Source organism: Herpailurus yagouaroundi, unplaced genomic scaffold, assembly GCF_014898765.1.
Source record: "Herpailurus yagouaroundi ecotype Mexico unplaced genomic scaffold, PumYag 163, whole genome shotgun sequence".
Taxonomy (NCBI): Eukaryota; Metazoa; Chordata; class Mammalia; order Carnivora; family Felidae; genus Herpailurus; species Herpailurus yagouaroundi.
The window spans coordinates 42,565,727-42,586,756 of NW_024412404.1; the positions used below are offsets into that span (position 1 = coordinate 42,565,727).

Genomic DNA, 21,030 nt, shown 5'->3' on the forward strand with positions numbered 1-21,030 from the left:
GGATGAGTGGGGGAGGGGCAGAGAGAGAGGGAGACACAGAATCCAAAGCTGTCTCCAGGCCCTGAGCTGTCAGCACAGAGCCCAACGTAGGGCTCAAACCCACAAACAGTGAGATCATGACCTGAGCCGAAGTCGGACACTCAACCGACTGAGCCACCCAGGCGCCCCTGAAATTCTACACTTCTAAGGAGCAGTTTTCTTCCCAAATACTTGTAACACATTCTTGATGTTTCTCACTTGTTTTTATATTGAAAGAGAGACACAAGTGATCAAAGTCTGATCTCCAACCCGGACTCCTTCCTCTGGGAATGACACAAGTCTCCTGTCTCATTAATTTTCTTCTTACTCCCAACCACAAAGGAAAACAAATGAAATTAAAACCGTAAGGAAAGGCTAGCAAGAGAGTAAATCTAGCCCATCCCTTGAAACACTTTGTCTTAAAGGCAAAAATAACAAAGCTCCTTTCTCAACCAGCTCAAGTAAGAAGGAAGCAGTAACCAAATGGGTTTCATCTTCCTTCCATAGTAAATCTAAAAACCAAAAAGAAAAAAAAAAAGAGAAAGAGGAAGGAAGGAAAAGAGGAAGAAAGGAATAAACAAAAAAATCATGCAAATACATACATGTATGAGGAATTGTCGAACTAGACTTACAAAATGATCAGATTTTAGAATGAATGGGGATACTGACAACGCCTGCCTTCTCTTGACTCACAAGGTTATTGTGAAGAGCAAATAAGGTAATGGGGGTGAGAGCTGTTGAAAGCAGGAAACTACCAAACAAACAGAAATATCTACATCACAGTGATAACTATTTTCCCTGAGGCAAGGCCCTCAGGAAAACAGAAACCTCTACGACAGACGAGGAGGTGGAAGGGGAGGAGTGAAGTCAGAGAAGGCGGATGGTTCTGCTGAGGAAAAGAGCCATTATTGCTTGATCACCCCATTCCAGTTCACACTGATTCACAGGAGGAAGTGCCCTAGCCCTGCCACACCTCAGTCCTGGCCTGCTGCCTGTAGTCATGTAGCTGCTTTCTGCAGACACAGAAGGCCAACTCTGGAGCCTACCAGGGGAGGGGGAGGAGGGGATGGGATGTGGGGGAAGGCATGTTGAGGTGAGCTGCCTAGCATGGGATTCTCCAACCCTACTAGGCCTTTCCATGCCAGGAGGAGGTGGTCTGCACCCACCTTACAAAGATCAGAATACCCTTTTCAAAGGTTACTCAGGGGCACATGTCTGGCTCAGTTGATAGAGCATACGACTCTTGATCTCAGGGTTGTGAGTTCAAGCCCTACCCTGGATGGTAGAAATTACTTAAAAAAATTTTTTTTTAAGTTGCTCAAATAGTATTTAAATATATCTTAATTGGGGCGCCTGGGTGGCTCAGTTGGTTAAGCGTCCGACTCTTGATTTCGGCTCAGGTTATAATATCACAGTTTGTGAGATCGAGCCCCTCAGGGGGCTCTGCGTTGACAGTGCAAACCTGCTTGGGATTCTCTCTCTCCCTCTCTCTGCCCTTCCCCTTTGCTTGCATTCTCTCTCTTTCCCTCTGGAAATAAATGAATAAACTTAAAAAAAATTTTTTTTTAAATAAAACGTATCTTAATTAAAAAAAAAAAAGCACTCTAAAGTGGGGAAATAACTAGAGTAAATCAACATCATGAAAATGTCCTATTAAGGAAAGCTTCCCCTCAAGAATCACGTCTGTAAATACAAAGACTTCTAGGAGTCCTCACAATTTTGAACTGCCTCTAGAATTGCTCATGACTGAAGCCACATCTACACTACGAGCAACAGTCATGAGAAAGCCTGTTTTTACTGAAAGCTTGGCTCCTTCAATTATTAAAGTTAAGCAGTGAGAGGTGAACCTTTAACTCTGGAGGTTATGAGGCAAGCAAGCGCTTGTACCCCTGGTGGGAATGTCAATTAGTAGAGCCTTCTAGCAGGCCAATCAGACTGTGTTGGCCAAATGCTTAAGGTACATGCCCTTTGCTCCAGCAATTCCTCTTTAAGAGCGAATCTTACCAAAATGCTTACATGAATTCACAAAGAGAGTTATGCAAACATAGCAACAGCAACACTATCTGTGAGAGCAAAAGTTAGAATCAACATAAATGTCCATCAGAAAGAAGTGGCTAAAAGTGTATGGCAAGTACCCAGAATATGGAATACCACGCAAGGTCAAAAAGATTGTGGAAGATTTATAAGTACTAACATGGAAAGATGCCCGTGGCGTGCTATTTTGGTACCCCCAAAACTTGTCAGGCAATACTTGTTTACTTATTTAAAGTTTTTATTTATTTATTTTGAGAGAGACAGTGCAAGTGGTGAAGGGGCAGAGAGAGAGGGAGAGAGAATCCCCAGCAGGCTCCATGGTGCCAGCGCAGAGCTTGATGTGGGGCTTGAACTCATGAAACTGTGAGATCATGACCTGAGCTGAAACCAAGAGTCAGATGCTTAACAGAGTGAGCCACCCAGGCTCCCTGCCAGGCATTATTTAGAGCAGTGGTTCTCAACTGTTCCAGGGCACCCCTGGCGATGTCCTGTGATGTTTTAAGTTGTCATACCTGGTGGGGGGAGTGGGCTGCTACTGCTCTCTAGGGAATGAAGGCCAGGATGCTGTCAAACATCCTACAGTGCAAAGGAAAGCCACCTACAGCAAAGAACCATCTGGCCCAAACAGTGTTAATGTTGAGAAGTCTGATCCATAGGATAATCACAAAAAAAGGCACAGAAGCATCTATAGATGTACATGTGTAAATGCACAGACAAGTGTCTACAAGGACAAATGGCACCTTAGATGAGGCTGTCCTTTGCTCCTCATTTTACATACCTCCTTAATGATTTTTAAAAACAGTAAATAGGAATTCTAGGTATTCTTAAGGAATGAATACAGTTGTGATTGAAGGTAGGAAGGAAAAAACTAAAGTTGCAGGTCTCTTACATAGTATAGGTTATCAAAACCATCATCTTTCTGGAAAACAAATCCTTTTTCCTGCAGCAGCTGTATAGCATTCTTAAATATACTATGAATTGCCTTGGAAGTGGTTTCATTCTTAACATCCACCTGTAGGAAGAAGAAAAAGAAAAAGAAGAAAAGAGGTAAGTCCCATCTTACAGCATCTAAGAGTAACTCCCTGGACCAGCTGGTTTATGAAGTCACCCAACAGGCTTTTAATCTGCTGAGTCAAAAAGATCCAGGTATGTGGCCTAGCAGGATGGTGACATTTAAGGAGGTCTGGGAAGGGGCGCCTGGGTGGTGCAGTCGGTTAAGCGGTTAAGCGTCCGACTTCAGCCAGGTCATGATCTCGAGGTCCGTGAGTTCCAGCCCCGCGTCGGGCTCTGGGCTGATGGCTCAGAGCCTGGAGCCTGTTTCCGATTCTGTGTCTCCCTCTCTCTCTGCCCCTCCCCTGTTCATGCTCCTCCCCTGTTCATGCTCTCTCTGTCCCAAAAATAAATAAATGTTGAAAAAAAAAATTTTTTTTTTTTTAAAGTTTATTTTTATTTTTGGGACAGACAGAGACAGAGCATGAACGGGGGAGGGGCAGAGAGAGACGGAGACACAGAATCGGAAGCAGGCTCCAGGCTCCGAGCCATCAGCCCAGAGCCTGACGCGGGGCTCCAACTCAACGGACCGCGAGATCGTGACCTGGCTGAAGTCGGACGCTTAACCGACTGCGCCACCCAGGCGCCCCGAAAAAAAAAATTAAAAAAAAAAAAAAAAAAAGGAGGCCTGGGAAGTTTGCTCAGGCAGGATCATGCTTGATAACTGTTCCATACTTTGGTTGTGGGTTTGTTTGTTTTTTTTTATTTAATTCTACAATATGAAATGGAAAATCAAAAAGATAATACTTAAATTTAAGTATGTGGTTTATATGTCTTGAACATTTAAAATTACTTCTATTCCCATGTGGGTTTTGATAGAACTCTTTCCTAAACAAAAAGATAATCTTTGATTTTATTTTTTTTAATTCAGGTCCAAAGCATTATATACATATTAGGTCAGTTTTTTCATTAAAATTATGGCTATATGTAATCTCTTCCTAAGGACTTCAGGGAATTTTACACATATTGAAATAAGTTGGGGATTCCAGGATATAAAAAGTATTAAGTAGTCTATTTAATGTTTATTTTTTTTAATTTTTATTTTATTTTTGAGAGAGTGCAAGCAGGGCAGGGGCAGAGAGAGGAGACAGAGGATCCAAAGCAGGTTCTGTGCTAACAGCAGCGAGCTCGATGTGAGGCCTGAACTCAGGAATCCTGAGATCATGACCTGAGCCAAAATTGGGTGCTCAACCAAGCCACCCAGGTGCCCCTCCAACTTAATTTTAAAGAGAGGCAAATAGCTATGTGGAGACCTGTCAAAGGCGGGTCCATGGGGCTGAAGGCAGAGGGGGTTCTAGACCACATGGAAGGAACCTCGGCTGTTGTCAGTTTTCTATCTCCTCAGTTTCAACATTTCTCCTCTTCTCTAAGATACGGGTTTACCCAGACAAATTACCAGGTTCATCCTATGTCTTATTTCCAAGGAAGCTAGGCCTTCAACTGTGCCCCCCTAACTAGACTGCAAGCTTACCGTGTCGGGGACTTTATTTCAACTTGGCCACCTCCTCTCTGGCACACAACAGATAACTAATAAGATATCTGTGTAATGAATGGGAAATAAATACCCCATTATGGAGGCTGTATCCCTTTTATTATTCCACTGGGGATCTTCAGTCCATTCCTAAAACAAAGTTAAGTGGTGAACAATTGTTCTTCAAGGTACAGATCCATTTTTAACATGACAGAAATTTGTCAAGATATTTAAAAGATGAGACCACCAAAGACACAAGGCAAAGCTTCTACAAAAGTGTTTAAAGGCAAAGTCCTACCCCTTAAGAAGAATGCTCGTGAAGGCTATCTGGGGCAGTTCCCACAGATGCTAAAGAGAGAACGTGCTTGTGATTTGCTGATGACATTTCCTCCAAGTGACTGGAAAGGAAAGAAACCCCCAACGGCCTCGAGCATTCATAACTGCATCCCTAAAGAAACACTCTCTTTCTAGAAGAGGCCTTCTAAAGAGGCACTGTTTTAATCTAAAGGATTCTAGTGATGGTACACAGATATGCTCCCCTGGGCTGAAGAGGACAGTCTAACATTCTTAATTAATGTCTAGCTAGACAAGCTAGAGCACCTGATCATTAGAATATTAGGGCCTAAAAAATTAACAAACATTCCAGGTTACAACAGCACCCATTCTCTGAAGGCAGAATAAGGCCAACAACTATGTGATGACTCCCACGGGCAGAAAATCAATCTGTTAGAATAAACATCTTACCTAGCAATTCTCAGCCATACATATTTTAATTCAGGGGCGGTGGGGGGGGGGGGCTTCAGGCAAAGTTGAGTGCCCTTACTTAGGGGAAGCACTGTCAACCGAAAACAGACTCTCCCACAAAACTTCTACAACTGCTCAATCTTCATAATTCTAAGGAAATTCATCTTCTTCAGTCAATTTAATATAAGGACCCTAAGGGTCGAGTTTATTACGTCTCTTATCAAGATAGAAATAAACTGGAAACTAAAAATGATTGTTACATGGTTACTGCCATCATTAAAAAGGACTCCTGGTTATCCCCAGCCCACACAGAAAGTTCGGTTCCTCCTCCCAGATTTCAGTAAGCTCAGGCAGCAGGAAGACATGTGCTAGCACCGTGAGATTAAAAGCACAGTTTCAGCTGTGAAGGAGGAGGACCCAACAGAAAAGGCTCTCTGTAAATATAAACAATGTGCGAAGCTTCCTTTCCAAAAACATTTGCCTCGGCTGACCTCAAGACATATCTCCCTGCTGGTTATAAAGTCACAGTCTCAAGGGTAAGGCCTCCAATCATCTCTTCTGGCCAGCAGCTTTGCCTGGCCTGGGATTTATGTCTTTCTTGTCTTTTTCCAAAGAGCAATGACAGGGCTCATCTGATTCAGGAAACCGAAACTGCACAGAGACAAAAACAGTGACTGGTTGACCGTGCTGAGACTTAGCAGGCTTCTCCTAGCCCCAGGTCAGGAACTGGGTGGATCTCTGAAATATATATAGAGTCCTCATTCCCAAACAAACCACATTTATCCAGCTGTCAAAGAAACAATGGTTTTGCAAGGTCTGCTTATCATGTTTCTAGATTTGCTATGAAGGGCCACTATGGAAAAAAAGAAAGGGGGAAAACACTGAAACCCACTCTTCCCTTGCCTCTAAACTATAATACTATCACAATGATTTTTTTGTGAAGCTTTCATCTGTATGACAAGAGAAAAGTGCTGAAGGATCTAGGGTTTCACCATCACTGTAAAGCATCCTTAGTCTCCCAGGCTCTCTGAAACAGAATTCAATTTAATGACACTGACCTCCCCAGAGTCATGTGAAGGAATAATCCATAATTGATGGAAAAATAGTTTCCAAAGACAAAACAAAGTGCCACATTCATTTCTTTTTCAACATACATGACTGGGCAGACACAAGTTTCTGCTCTAAGCATTTTCAAAAAGATATCATGCCAAAAGTTCCCCACGGTTGTTTTGAATGGAGGAGCCCTCAGAGAATCCTCAAGTCTCTCTACAGAAGAGTGGGTTCATGGGAAGAATGTGGTCTTTGCTCGGCTTCAAAGTTTCCTTCAGAACATGCCGACAGAGTGGTCAAAAGTGCTAGGAGGCTGACTTGGCAGGGAGCCTCCTCTAAATGACCAAATGGGAAGAAGGTTAATCTTGCTGTCTGCAGACAGCTGGACAGCCCCAACTGCTTAGAAGCAACAGTGGCACAGAACAAAGTGGCCAGTCCCGACCCTCTCCACCTGGCTGTTTCCTGAAACACAATACCTCATCTCTGCGAATGAAATTGTGGGTCACCGGGCACACAGCCAGGTGCCAGGAAGAGATAATTAGGTTCATGAACGAAACTGAGAAGCAGTGGTCATGCCTCGGAGGTCAAGATGAGGACCTGTTACCTGTTCCACCAGAATCACAAGGAATAACTTATGTTACCTATCAGAGCTATTCAAGGCAGCCCTGTTGGGATGGCAAAAGATCGGAAAACTTCCATGCCAGAAATGGAGAGAATGGTTAAATGAATTATGGTACATGTAACAAAAGATTATTATAGTGGCAAATCTATATATATGGCTAGGAAAGGATCTGTAAGACATGCTAGACATGGAAAGCTAGGTACAGATTAGTGTTTAGCATGCCACCAGTTGTGTAAAAAAAAGGGGATAGAACTACTTCTAGTTAACAAATGCACAGACTGTCACTGGAAGAATATTCATGAGACTAGTAATGATACTTATCCCTGGAGAAAGGGGGTAGGAGGGAGGATGGGAAGGAAACTTACTTTTAACTAGATACTTTCAGGGACTATTTAAATTTTTTTAAAAATTTTATTTGAGAGAGAGAGAGAGAGAGAGCGCCTGAGCAGGGGAGAGAGGGGCAGAAGGAGAGCGAGAAAGAATCTTAAGCAGGTTCCACACTCAGCACGGAGCCCAACACGGGGCTTGATCCTATGACCCTGGGATCATGACCTGAGCCCAAATCACGAGTCAGACGCTCAACTGACTGAGACACCAGGCGCTCCAGGGACCATTTAAATTTTTAAAAAACTATTCTTTCCTTCAACCAACACATGATTATTAAGAACTTACTTTATAGGACACCTGGGTGGCTCAGTCTAGGTAAAGCATCCAACTCTTGATTTTGGCTCAGGTCTCATGGTTTGTGAGTTTGAGTCCCACATCAGGCTCTGCGCTGACAGTGTGGAGCCTGCTTGGGTTTCTTTCTCTCCTCTCTCTCTCTCTCTCTGCCCCTACCCTGCTCGTGCTCTCTCAAAATAAATAAACTTTAAAAAAATTAAATAAAAAAAAAAGAACTTACTTTATGGCAGCCCTATTCTAGGCTATGGTTCTAGAGAGCAAAGAACAAGAGAGGCAAGACCTCCACACTTACAGAATTTAAATTCTGGCCGAGGAATAGGCAGGTGCACAAATAAATACCAGTGAGATCCTGAGATATGAAAACAGGGTGATAACATAGTAAGGAAGTAGGTGGCTATCAGAGCAAATAGGGAAGATAAGAAGGTGACATTTCCTGGTAGAATCAATAAAATAAGTAAATATAAATTGTGTTACAACAATAAAAAACCCAAGAATTGCAATGAAAGGGAGCCTAAAACAAAAGTTTCAAGTAATAGCATTTCCAAGTGAATAAGTAAACACCAAACAACTTAAGTTCACCTGAAAAAAAGGGACAGCTCTTTCCTGGAGGAGTAGGAAATTTCTGGCGTGTTCCTAGAAATTTTTACTTATAAACTAGACTGAATACAACTTGGGTCTTTATTCAAACTCTCAAAACATGACAGGTTAACCTTGTTTTGATGAAGAGATAACAAGTCATTAAAAACCTTTGTTCAGTTCGAGAATCATCCTGCTGATCAATAAATAATCTTGGAAAGATAATTACCTCTTCTCATTTATTTCCCCCTCATTTGGCTCCTGCTTAGATTAAATCCATCTCAGTGAATACAAAGATCTAAGTACTATGAACCTTAGACTTTTTGTTTTTTCCTACCTAAAGATTAAGTTGACTGAGATTAAGTGAGGAGGGTAAAAGGGCAGGTGCATATTCTCATTTCAAGTTCTGTTCTGTTCCAGAACAGAAACACTGAATAGGGGCGTCTGGGTGGGTCAGTCAGTTGAGCGTCTGACTTCGGCTCAGGTCACGATATCACAGCTCATGAGTTCAAGCCCCGCGTCGGGCTCTGTGCTGACAGCTCAGAGCCTGGAACCTGCTTCTGTTTCTGTGCCTCCCTCTCTCTCTGTCCCTAATCCACTCAAATTCTGTCTCTGTCTCTCTCAAAAATAAATAAAAATTTTTTAAAAATTAAAAAAAAAACATTGAATAGAACCATAACCTCTGTTCTCTGCATTTACCCCGTGAATCTTTTTTTTTTAACTATTTATTTTGAGAGAGAAAGAGCAAGAAAGAGAGAGAGAGAGAGAGCGAGAGAGCACATGTGCACATGTGAGTAGGGGAGGGGCAGAGAGAGAGTGGGAGAGAGAATCCCAAGCAGGCCCCACATTGTCAGTGCAGAGCCAACCTGGGGCTTAAACCCATGAACCTTGAGGTCATGCCGTGACCTGAAATCAAGAGTTGGACGCTTAACCGAATGAGCCACCCCGACGGTAAGTGCTCCCCTACCCTCTGAGTCTTAATGCCGCAGTCATGTTCCCCCACACCCTTCAGCTGCAGACATGGGACAGGGGACTTGAATTCTCACATGAGCATGCTGCACTTACCTGCTCAGAGCAGGAGCTGTGAGTCACAGGCTGACTGGCCAGGGACAGCAGAGATTCCACAGTTTCCAATTCCTGCCGGTAAAAGGTTTGTACTTTGTTCTCCACGAGGAATTCTTTGGCTTTTTCACTCAGCAAACATGTGAGATTGGCAAGGTCCAGGGCACCTGGATTGCTGCTAAGGGAAAGTTTTTAAAAGGCTTGCAGAGAACTATCACCTTTGTTTCTTTTTGGTGTGCATAAAATAGAAACCCAGCTAGGAAATGCAACGTTATACGATGTTTGTTTTAGTGGTTGATTGAAGTATAGCTGACCAAGATGCTATATGAATTTAAGGTGTACAACATAGCAATGACCAAGTCTATACTATGCTACATTCACAAGTATGGCTACCATCTGTCCCCATATAATGCTATTACAATACCACTGACTATATTCCCTATGCTGTATCTTTTATCCTCGTGACTTCTTCTGTAACCCAAAGCCTGTATCTCCTACTTTTCTTCACCCATTTTGTCCATCCCCCCTGTGAAGGACACTTAGGTTGCTTTCATATCTTGGCTACTATAAATAATGCTGCCATAAACATAGGAGTGCTTATGTCTTTTTTAATTAGTGTTTTTCTTTTCTTTGGGTAAATATCCAATAGTGGAATTACTGGCTCATATGGTATGTCTGTTTTTAATTTTTTTATTTTTAAACTCTTCCCCATTGTATATTCTTGCCTCCTTTGTTATAGATTAATTGAGGATAGAAACATGGATTTATTCCTGGGCTCTTTATTCTGTTTCATTGATCTATGTGTCTGTTTTTGTGTCAGTATCATACTCTTTTGATTACTATAACTTTGTAGTGTATCTTGGAATCTGGGATTGTGTTACCTTAAGCTTTGCTCTTTTTTTCCTCAATGTTGCTTTGGCTACTTGGGGTCTTTAGTGGTTCAGTACAAATTCTAAGATTATGTGTTCTTTGAAAAATGCTGTTAGCATTTTTATAGGGAATGTGTTGAATCTGTAGATTGCTTTGGGTAGTAGAGACATTATTAACAATATTAATTCTTCCAATCCATGAGCATGGAATATCTTTTCATTTGTTTCAGCTTCAATTTCTTTCATCAAAGTTTTATAGTTTCCAGAGTACAGGTCTTTCACCTCCTTGGTTAAGTTTATTCCTAGGTATTTTATTCTTTTTGGTGCAATTGAAAATGGAACTGTTTTCTTAATTTTTCTTTCTGCTACTTTGTTATTAGTGTATAAAAATACAACAAATTTCTGTGTATTAATTGTGCATACTGCAACTTTACTGGATTCATTTATCAGTTCTAATAATTTGTTTTGGTGGAATCTTTAAAATTTTCTATGTATAGTATCATGTCATCTGCAAATAGTGACAGTTTAACTTTTTCCTTACCATACCAATTTGGATGCCTTTTTTTTTTTTTTTTCTTGTTTGACTGCTGTGGCTAGAACTTTTAATACTATGTTGAATAAATGTGGCAACAGTGGACTTCTTTGTTCCTGTTCCTGATGTTAGAGGAGAAACTCTATTTTCCACCGACGTTAGCTGTGGGTTTTTCATGTGTGGCCTTTACTATGCTATGTTCCGTCTCAAAGTGTTGTTGAGAGTTTTTATCATGAATGGATGTTGAATTTTGCCAAATGCTTTTTCTACATCTACTGAGATGATTATGTGATTTTTATCCTTTGTTGATGTGTCATGTTGATTGACCTGTGAATATTAAACTATCCTTGCATTCCCAGAATCAATCCCACATGATCATGGTCGAATGATCCTTTTAATGTACTGTTAAGTGCAGTTTGTTAGTTTTTTTTAAGTTCATTTATTTATTTTTGAGAGAGAGAGCAAGCAAGCAGGTGAGGGGAGAGAGAGAGGGAGAGAGAGAATCTCAAGCAGCTCTGCACTGTCAGTGTGGAGCCCAATGTGGGGCTTGAACTCATAAACCATGAGATCATGACCTGAGCCAAAATCAAGAATTGGATGCTTGCTTAATTGACTGAACCATTCAAGTGCCCCGAGTTTGCTAATATTTTGTTGAGGATTGTTGTATGTATGTTCATCACAGATACAGGCCAGTAGTTTTTTGTAGTGTGTCTGGTTTTGGTGTCAGAGTAATGCTGGCCTCATAGGATATATTTGGAAGCTTTCCTTCCTCTTCTCTTCTCTGGCATAGTTTGAGGAGAACAGGTATTAACGCTTTCTTAAATGTTTGGTAGAATTCACCTGTGAATCCATCTGGTCATACACTTCTGTTTGTTGGGAGTTTTTGATTACTGATTCAAATTTGTTACTGGTAATTGGTCTATTCAATAATAATGCTTGTTTTTGACATAAAGGGCAATTCATGCAGTGAGCACTGTGTGGTTGTTTAAAAGGATCAGGCAGGACTACAGGAACTATGATATTCATGAGATTTAAAAAAAAAATGTCAATCTGCCAAATAGCATATATAATATAGGTACAGTCCCATTTTTATAAAAAAGTAAGTGAAAAAAAAAAAAAAAAGGCGCCTGGGTGGCACAGTCGGTTAAGCGTCCGACTTCAGCCAGGTCACGATCTCGCGGTCCATGAGTTCGAGCCCCGCATCAGGCTCTGGGCTAGTGGCTCGGAGCCTGGAGCCTGTTTCCGATTCTGTGTCTCCCTCTCTCTCTGCCCCTCCCCTGTTCATGCTCTGCCTCTCTCTGTCCCAAAAATAAATAAAAAACGTTGAAAAAAAAAAAAAAAGCAAGTGAGAACCCATAAAATATATGAGTGAATATTCATGCTTGTATATGCACATAAGAAGAAAGTTTAAAAGGATACACATCAACCTATGCACAGCGGTAACCTCCGGACAATGGTACTGCGGCAGACAAGAAAATGAGGAAACTTTCACTTTTTACGGGTCTGCAGTTTGGGTTTTTTTTTTTTTAAGTTTTATTTATTTATTTTGAGAGAGAGAGATCACAAGTGAGGGTGGGGCAAGAGAGAGGAAGGGGGGGGAGGGAGGGAGGGAGGGAGAGAGGGAGAGAGAGGGAGAGAGAGGGAGAGGGGGAGAGGGAGAGAGAGAGAGAGAGAGAGAGAGAGAGAGAATCCCAAGCAGGGCTCCATGCTGCCAATGCAGAGCCTGACACGAGACTCGAATTCATGAACCGTTAGATCACAACCAGAGCTGAAACCAAGAGTCAGACGGACATTTAACCAACTGAGCCACTAAGGTGCCCAGTTTTTTTTTTGTTTTTGTTTTTTTTTTTATGTAAGGGTTTTTTAAATGTAATATATACGCATGAAAAAAATTAAAGGGTACACAGTGAAAGTATCCTTTTTATCCTGTTTCAGTTCCCACCCTTAGGCGGCCACTGTTCCTAGTTTTCTAGGCTCCCCTCAGGGTTCTTGGATGCACACACTAATGGGTATGAATATATCCTTGCTCCTCCTGGCTCTTTTTCACCCCTGCACAAAAGAGTAAAATCATTCCTGGTTGGGAATGATGGGTTTCATTTTTTTATAGTTTTTTGTTATAATGTGCCACAGTATTCTTTTTAAAAAATTTTTTTTAATGTTTATTTATTTTTGAGAGAAAGAGAGACAGAATGTGAGTGGGGGAGGGGCAGAGCGAGGGGGAGACAGAGAATCTGAAGCATGCTCCAGGCTCCGAGCTGTCAGCATAGAGCCTGACACGGGGCTCGAACTCACGAACCGTGAGATCATGACCGGAGCTGAAGTCGGACGCTCAACCGACTGAGCCACCGAGGCGCCCCCACAGTGTAGTGTTCGGATTGTGATGTTTCATTGCAGCTTTCTTTAGGTTTCCTACCTTGGCGCTCATTGAGCTTTACAGTTTTCTGCATACTTGGAAAAACCTCATCAGTTATTTCTTCAAATACATTTTCTCTGCTCCCTGTCCTCCTTCTGGGACTCTGATTACAAGTACATTTTCTCACAACCACCTTAGGATATGTGTACTATTATTATCTTCACTTTGCAGATACGAAAATTAAGGCATATAGCGAGTAAGCAGACTTGCCCAGAGACCCTCAGTGAGTAAGCAGATGGTTCAGGATTTGAACCCAGACCCACCCCAGCATCTGGGGTCCCACTGCTTGGCCTTATTGCCATTGTCACATCTCTAGCAGTGAAAAGGCCACAGCTTACCTTTCTTGCTCTAGGGCTGGGCTCTGGAAAGGCTGGTCATAAACTTTCCTGTAGATACTGGGCAGCTCAAGCATCCTTGCAATTTGTATGTTGCACACTGGATCATCCACTTTATCTAACAAGCCATGGGGGAAAATATGCCAGAGAAATTATAATGAGATCAGGTCTTTCCCATGTCCGGATTGTTGCTAGGTGCCCAGGGGATCTCCTTCCCTATGTGTGCCCAGGAAGCATACATTCTAGATGCACTAAACGATTCCCCCTTATCCTTCGAGAGGGCATGCAATGCACTAAGCATCCCAGGCTTGGCCAGGAGCAGACTAGAACCAGGGAAAGTATGTTTGCTTTTTCACTCATCTGTTTCAATGGCAGACAACAGGGGCTAGCCTTGGGATTTCCAAACCAAAATCAACCAGATCACTGCAAAGGGTATCACTTAGAGGATGTGGGACGATCATATTTCTCATCAGCTGTTTTCCTTCAAAGTTAATGGACTCAATGGTGTTTCAGAAATCTCCATCATTTTAAGGAATATGAACACTCTGCCCTAAATGGATCGACACTTAGAACTTCAAAGTACTTTATTATATTACCCAAATCAATTTGCCAGACATATATAATAAATCATTTATTTTCTTCCCCAATTTGTAGTTACCTCTCTTCAAAATAAAGTTAAGAAATGCTGCTTTTGTAAAGAAAGCATATTATGAAATATAATTTCCCAGAGTTACATTTTTTAATCTGAACTTTTTAGGAGTTTGACTTTTAGCTAATCCAGAGTTTAGTAGCTAACCCACAGTTTACTGGACACACACCCAGAATAACAACCAATGTGGCAGAAATTACTTGAGCTTACAATAAGTAGTGACACGAATTTCTCGTTCTTCTCTGTATGTGTGGATATAACCTCTGATTTGGATAATGTCCCCAATTTCTATCTTTGTTCTCTGCTCAATGGTCTCTTGCAGCTTCTTAAGCTGTGAGGTTAAGTTCAGCTCCCCTATAGTTGGACCACCTGTCGTTAATAGGGCTAGAAGAAAAGAGACAAATGCATAACACAATCACTCCACCACATTTGTGAGGTAGTTTTGGGGAAAGACCAACATATCTATTCATTCTATTTCTGATTAGTTGCTCTACCGCACAAAATCTATGTAACCTTCTGAAGTCCTCTGCTGAATAGAAGGCGTAAGTTGTAATTATTCAGAAATAGGGTGGAAGGAAGGGAGTCTAGAAGGCCTGATAAATCCAAGTGGGTGAGTACTGGCGTGGCTCCGTTCTCACTCCTACCCCTGCATCACCAGTGCAGTCAAAGGGCTCTACACGGTCCTGAGCTGAATTCTGTATGAGTTCAGCCGGGCTTGGTGGCAACAGCTCTAAACTCCTTAAAGCGTGCTTGCAGACTGGGGTGCCTCAGCCGAAGCATCTGACTTCGGCTCAGGTCATGATCTTGCCATTTGTGAATTTGAGCCATGTGTCGGGCTCTGTGCTGACAGTTTGGAGCTTGGAGTCTTCTTTGGATTCTGTCTCTCCTTCTTCTCTCTGCCCCTCCCCCCCCCAAAAATAAACATCAAAAAAAATTTAAAGTGTGCGTGCAGGAAGACAAGTCTGGCATAGAAGGAATAGGGCCCACGAGTCTTCATTTGCAGTTCTGTTTATGGGGAAGGCAAATGTGCCTCAGGCTGATTCCCACCTAGGTGCTCAACACCCCAATCTCTCACTCTTACCTCTCATCTTTGTTGGGTAACTGGGGTAATCTCTCTCTCTCTCTCTCTCTCTCTCTGTCTCTCTCATACAACTGCATGGTGAAAAGAACCCAATGCACATTCAATTCTAAATACTTTCTATCACTTAAGTTTAATTTCAAATTGTAAGAGTTAAATAATAAGCATAGCCATGAATATTTGGGTACTGTAGGTGCTATTCTAAGGACTTTACAATGGATTAGCACATCTAATCCTCACAACTATACCTATTTATTATTAGCCCCATTTTATCGATGAAGAAACAGAGCCACAGAGGTCAAGCAACTTGCCCAAAGTAAAACAACTAGTTAGCAACCAAGATGGAGTTTTAACTCCAGGAGTCTCTGACTCTAGTGCCTTCCTGCTATTCTTTATTCTCTGCTGCCTTCTCCTAAGTATACTCACATTTCCCAGTTACAGCTAGTGTGTGTGAACAATTCTGTGTTCTCATTTTCTGCCTGGCATAAGTTTAAATTCACACATATCCACAGAATCCACACAACTCTAGCATTTTAAATTATAATCAAGCATTCTGTCACGTTAATATGCCACAGTTCGTTTAGTCTCATTGAATATTTCATTCTCCCTTCCCTTGTATAATTTTTTATTTTGTTTTTTTTTATCGCTAGCACTGGATGGGACCTAGAGGTCAACACTTGGGTAATGGAGTCAGACAGACCTGGCTGAAATCTCAGTTCATTTCTTAACTAGCTGTGGGACCTTGGGCAGGCTGCTTAACCTCACTGTGCCTCAGTTTCCTCAACTATGAAATGGGGATAACAATGGAGTCCACCTCATATACAGAGTTGTTATATATGATCTAAGTTAACCCTTCCATCATGAGCTTAGCACAATTTCAGATCCACAGGAAATATTCTATAAATGTCAACTATTTGTAAAAATGAACAGTTAAATCCTCTAGACAAAATTATACTGTTTTCTTTGGCGTCTTATTGGGAATTACTGGATAGGAAAGTAAAAACAGGTTTAAGTTCATTGCATATTGTCAGAATGTTTGCCAGAAAAAAACAAACCATTCTCTTTTTACAAGGTGTCACCAGCACGCAAGCACATTTGTAGCTCCTATTCTGGCTTCACTTGTTTGGATGTTTACTACCTTAAAAAAATACGTGGTTCCATGATATTTCATTTTGCTTTTAAACTGCCAGACTTTTTGGGATGAGCACTGGGTGTTGTATGGAAACCAATTTGGCAATAAATTTCATATATTTAAAAATAAATAAATAAATAAATAAAATTTAAAAAATAAATAAAATAAATAAACTGCCAGACAGGCTATTTTATATATATATAAATATATATATATTTATATATATATATAAGATGTATATGTATATGTATGTATGTATATGTATATATATAAGATGATCTACATATATATATATAAGATTTATATATATATATGTATATATATAAGATGATCTACTCTCTGTATTTCTTTATGTACAGAAATCATCTTATACATTCAATATATTATTCATGTCTTTTGTATACTTTATGTTAACTTCTGAAAAACTGGGGGGGAAGCTTTATCAGTGTGCTGATTATATACACCCCTCCGCATTCCACTGCTTTTCTATGCTTATTTGACTTTATTTTCCTACATAAAGGTGTGAAAAGATCTTTAGCCTATCCCATTGTCACTGATGAAAGTGTTTGGTGCTTTAACAGCTAGGGACTTAGGAGAGCTTAACATATATACCCCCATGTTCACGCAATAAATATATAACTTCATCTCCTTATGCCATGTAAGCTGAAAGACAGGGGTCGCAGTTACCTCTTTTGAAAATATTTTCCTCTATCTGAACCAATAACATTTGCTAAATGCTGATGTCTTTCCTGCTGTTGTCTTATTTTAGCTCTGTCATATATTAGCGGTCCTATAATGAGTGAACAAATCTCTCTTTTAGCCTGGTGATCACATTTTCTGCTTTTTAATCTAATACAACTTGGAGAACTGTGGCTTTGTAAAGAGCAAAGGCATTACTTTTCTTGTAGCACATCGACTCTACCAAGGGAAACGGCAACCTCTAGAGCACAGAGCACTTTGTGTATCCAGTAACCAATACCTAGGAATCTAGACGCAATCAGCATTAACGTTACTTAGCTTACTGGGTTTCTTCAGAAAATACCCCAAGTATTACTTTTTAAAAGGTTATTCCATCTGTGTTCCTATTTCTCAAGCCCTCTTCTGCTTCGACTGAATTTAAAACACTTGATAACAAATGCTTCATGCAGCACTGCTGAAATAATCAGACTAACGGCTGGTCTGAGAATGAGGCCCAGCGTTCATTTCAATGGTGGGCCGAATTTCTGAAAGGGCTCACGCTCTGTAAATTAGTGAATGTAATGAGACGGCTGGAGCCTGACAGAATTTCATTTTAAAAAGCCTATTCCATCCTGGAAGATAAACCCCCTCTAAAATTCTAGTATCAAGGCCAAGCTTTCTTAACTTATCTCCAAAGTTAAGTCCAAATGGTGCACTCAACAGGACATTTATAGGAGTTAATATCATATTCTTATATACCTTAACGGGCTGGAACACGATTTTGACTCAGGCTAAATTTTGTTTAAAAAAATTAGTCTTCATTGGCCACTTTCCAGGGGAAAGCTTTTAAACTGAGGGCAATTAAATGAAAAGGAGAGAAGGGGCTAGTCCAGAACAACTGAAAAATATCTCTTCATATATAACGCGACGAGAATAATTTCCAGGTTTTTTTCCTTGTACTCATACCCTCTTGTTTTTATCCTCAAAGAAATTTCCAATTAAGGCTACCTGCTGTGACTGTTCATCTATTCATCTACTTAGAAATATTTTAAAAATCTCACTCAGTAGCCATTCTATCTTAAAAAATTACTATATAGGAGTTATATAATATTCCTGTATCATTCTTTAAAAAAAGAGTTGATTTTGAAAATTAAAACAATGTCCAAAACAGGAGTCTACAAGCTACAAGCCATGGGCAAAATCCACCCACAACTTGTTTCTGTAAATAAACTTTTATTGGAACCCAACCATGCCCATTCACCTATGTACTGTGTATGGCTGCTTCTGAGTTACAATGGCAGTATTGAATAGTTGAGGTTCAAAGCACATGGCCCACAAAGCAGAAAACATTTACTAGCTGACTCTGTACAGAAAAAGTCTGCCGCTCCATAGTCTGAAACGAGATTCTGACAACACAAAAACCATAAATCCACAAGTGATTTTAATACCCTAGACATATATGCAAATTCAAATATCTGATTGTCTTATAGGTTTACTTCTTGCCTGTGAGGCAGCTGCATAAAAACCTGTTGTCTCTTTTAACTTTTATCTACAAAGCTTCCTCTTTTTTTTTTTTGGAATGTTTTTATTTATCTTTGAGAGACAGAGAGCACGAGCAGGGGAGGGGCAGAGAGGGGGGTGGACAGAGGATCCAAAGTGGGCTCTGCACTGACAGCAGGGAGTCTGATGTGGGGCTTGAACCCACAAACCGTGAGATCATGACTTGAGCCAAAGCCGGACACTCAACCAACTGAGCCACCCAGGCGCCCCATATCTACAAAGCTTCCTAAGCAAATTAGTGCCAATGGTTAAGATGTTCCCAAATTAGGAAATGGAATACTGAAGTTATATGAAACTGATGGCCATATTCCAAACGTAAATATGTCAGAAAGTTAAGCAAAGGAGCATTCCACTGGTTGGGACAAATTAGGAAGCTGAGATTCGGACAGGTGACGGCAAAGAGGAAAGGCACCACGCATCACTGAAGGAGACAGATGCCAGAAGTTAGATGTTATAGCAGGCAATATTTAGTGATAACCCCACTGTATACGGCACCATGCCGTGTATGTTATAAAACAGAAAAACAAGGTCCCAGTTTCTGTAGCTCCTCTAGAACCAAAAATGATCATCAGTTCTGCCTACCATTTTTTGATATTATAAACTTAACTTAAAAAACAAGTAAGAACTATTAAAATATACTCAAGGAATTCCAAATGGTATTTCAGTTACAGTCAATGTGTTCAATATATGATTTTAAAGTTTCTTTTCAGTTTATGTAATTGAGCTAACTTCAAAGGAATTCTATCTTACCTTCTCATCAACGTTAGAATTCCTGGTATATTTGAGATTTCAGAAAATCTGGATCATGGCAGCACAGAGTTAGTGGCAATCATGTACGAGGAAAAGTCTTCAAAATCTTGTTTGGTTAAGGGATATGCCTGGAGCAAGGGGGTTCTGACCTGACTCGCAAATAAGCTAAAACATCTCGACTCACGTAATAGCTGCCACGGTAAAAATGAAACGCTGGAATTCCCAGCAGCCACGTCACACTCCTGCAGGCTCAGGAGGAAGTGAGCACTAAAGAGAAGGGAGAAACAAACACAACTAGCTCTTCTAGGATATTAGTCTGCACAGTAGCCAGAGCTCCGGGCACAGTGCTTCGAGCTGATCAACAGAATTCACCAGCGGATAAATGTGAAAATTTAACCCAACAGCTGTTGTGATGAACCACCTTGAGTAAAAACCACTGGTTAGCTGAAAAGTAAACCAGTGTGTCACATAAAAGTACCTGAGGAAGACTCGGTATTGTTCGACTTTTTCCAGCAGATGCAGTTTATAACTCCAGTGCTGTCATCCACTGCAAGAGAAGCATAAAAGGGTAGAAGAGAGATCTGGGCACTGCTAGTGAATCAGTACACCAACACTGGATTTTGCCATACCAAAAAATGACATTTTTCAATAGCCTGCTTGGTCAAACCCTTATAAAACTCTCCTACTTAAAAAAAAACTTTTTAAAATATTTATTTATTTTTCAGAGACAGAGAGAGACAGAGCATGAACAGGGGAGGGGCAGAGTGAGAGGGAGACACAGATTCTGATGCAGGCTCCAGGCTCTGAGCTGTCAGCACAGAGCCCAATGTGGGGCTCGAACCCACGAACAGCGAGATCATCACCTGAGCCGAAGTCGGACGTTTAACCGACTGAGCCACCCAGGTGCCCCTCCTTCTATTTTTAGAAGTAACCTCTCACAGTATGCCAAGGAGTTAAAACTGCTTGTCTGCACATGCTGATGTAAAACACGATCCTAACAGGATGTAGTCAACATTTCACTTCCCCTGCCTCAAGGGTACTGATGATTAATGATTTTAAGTTTATTTATTTTGAGAGAGAGGGAGAGAGAAAGAGACAGAGAGAGAAAGAGAACACGTGCACACAAGCGGTGGGAGGGGCAGAGAGAAGGAGACACAGAGTTCCAAGCGGGCTCTGTGCCAACAGTGCATAGCCTGATGTAGGGCTTGAACCCAGGAACAGTGAGATCATGAGCTGAGCCGTAGTTGGATGCTTAACCAACTGAGCCACTCAGGTGCTCCAAGGGTACTGCTGATTCTTGACCACACCTCTCCTAAAAATGGGGTCCTCAGGAAGTTAAGTACAAAAATCTCAATGAACGCAACATGCAAAAGTGGCCTTGCTCTCCCACGGTGAAACAAGGCAGCGCTGACATGGTCTGTGGTGAGAGGCACTTAGAGGGTAGCCTTCTTCTCTCACCATTTGCTCTCTCATGAGCTCTATGATTTACCAAGACAGACCACCCCAAATATTCTGACATGGACTTCTCTTTGTGAACAAACTTCTGCCCAGTCCTTAACACTGCAGGGGATGTAAGGAAAGCCAAGTATATTGCAGAAGGGCAAAGTTTTATTTTCATAATGGCAAATAATTCTATCTTGTTCACATAAATAATTTTGGCTTATTTTATCCTTAATGAAACACACACACACACACACACACACACACACACACACACACACACACA

The 21,030-nt window shown here is 41.1% G+C and overlaps 1 protein-coding gene across 8 annotated transcripts in view; it reads right to left on the reverse strand.

Annotated features, from left to right (window-relative positions):
* Nucleotides 1-21,030, reverse strand: part of STN1 (STN1 subunit of CST complex) — a 66,887-nt gene that overhangs the window by 32,863 nt on the left and 12,994 nt on the right. For 4 of the 8 annotated variants that reach the window (XM_040486347.1, XM_040486343.1, XM_040486341.1 and 1 more), the window contains exons 4-8: nt 19,783-19,851; nt 14,317-14,490; nt 13,461-13,575; nt 9,312-9,486; nt 2,942-3,064 (exon numbers count right to left, since the gene is read on the reverse strand). In XM_040486347.1, the coding sequence (XP_040342281.1) occupies nt 2,942-3,064; nt 9,312-9,486; nt 13,461-13,575; nt 14,317-14,490; nt 19,783-19,851 (656 nt within the window). The remainder of the gene's footprint in view (nt 1-2,941; nt 3,065-9,311; nt 9,487-13,460; nt 13,576-14,316; nt 14,491-19,782; nt 19,852-21,030) is intronic. The other 4 variants (XM_040486344.1, XM_040486349.1, XM_040486345.1 and 1 more) reach the window with 4 other exon arrangements.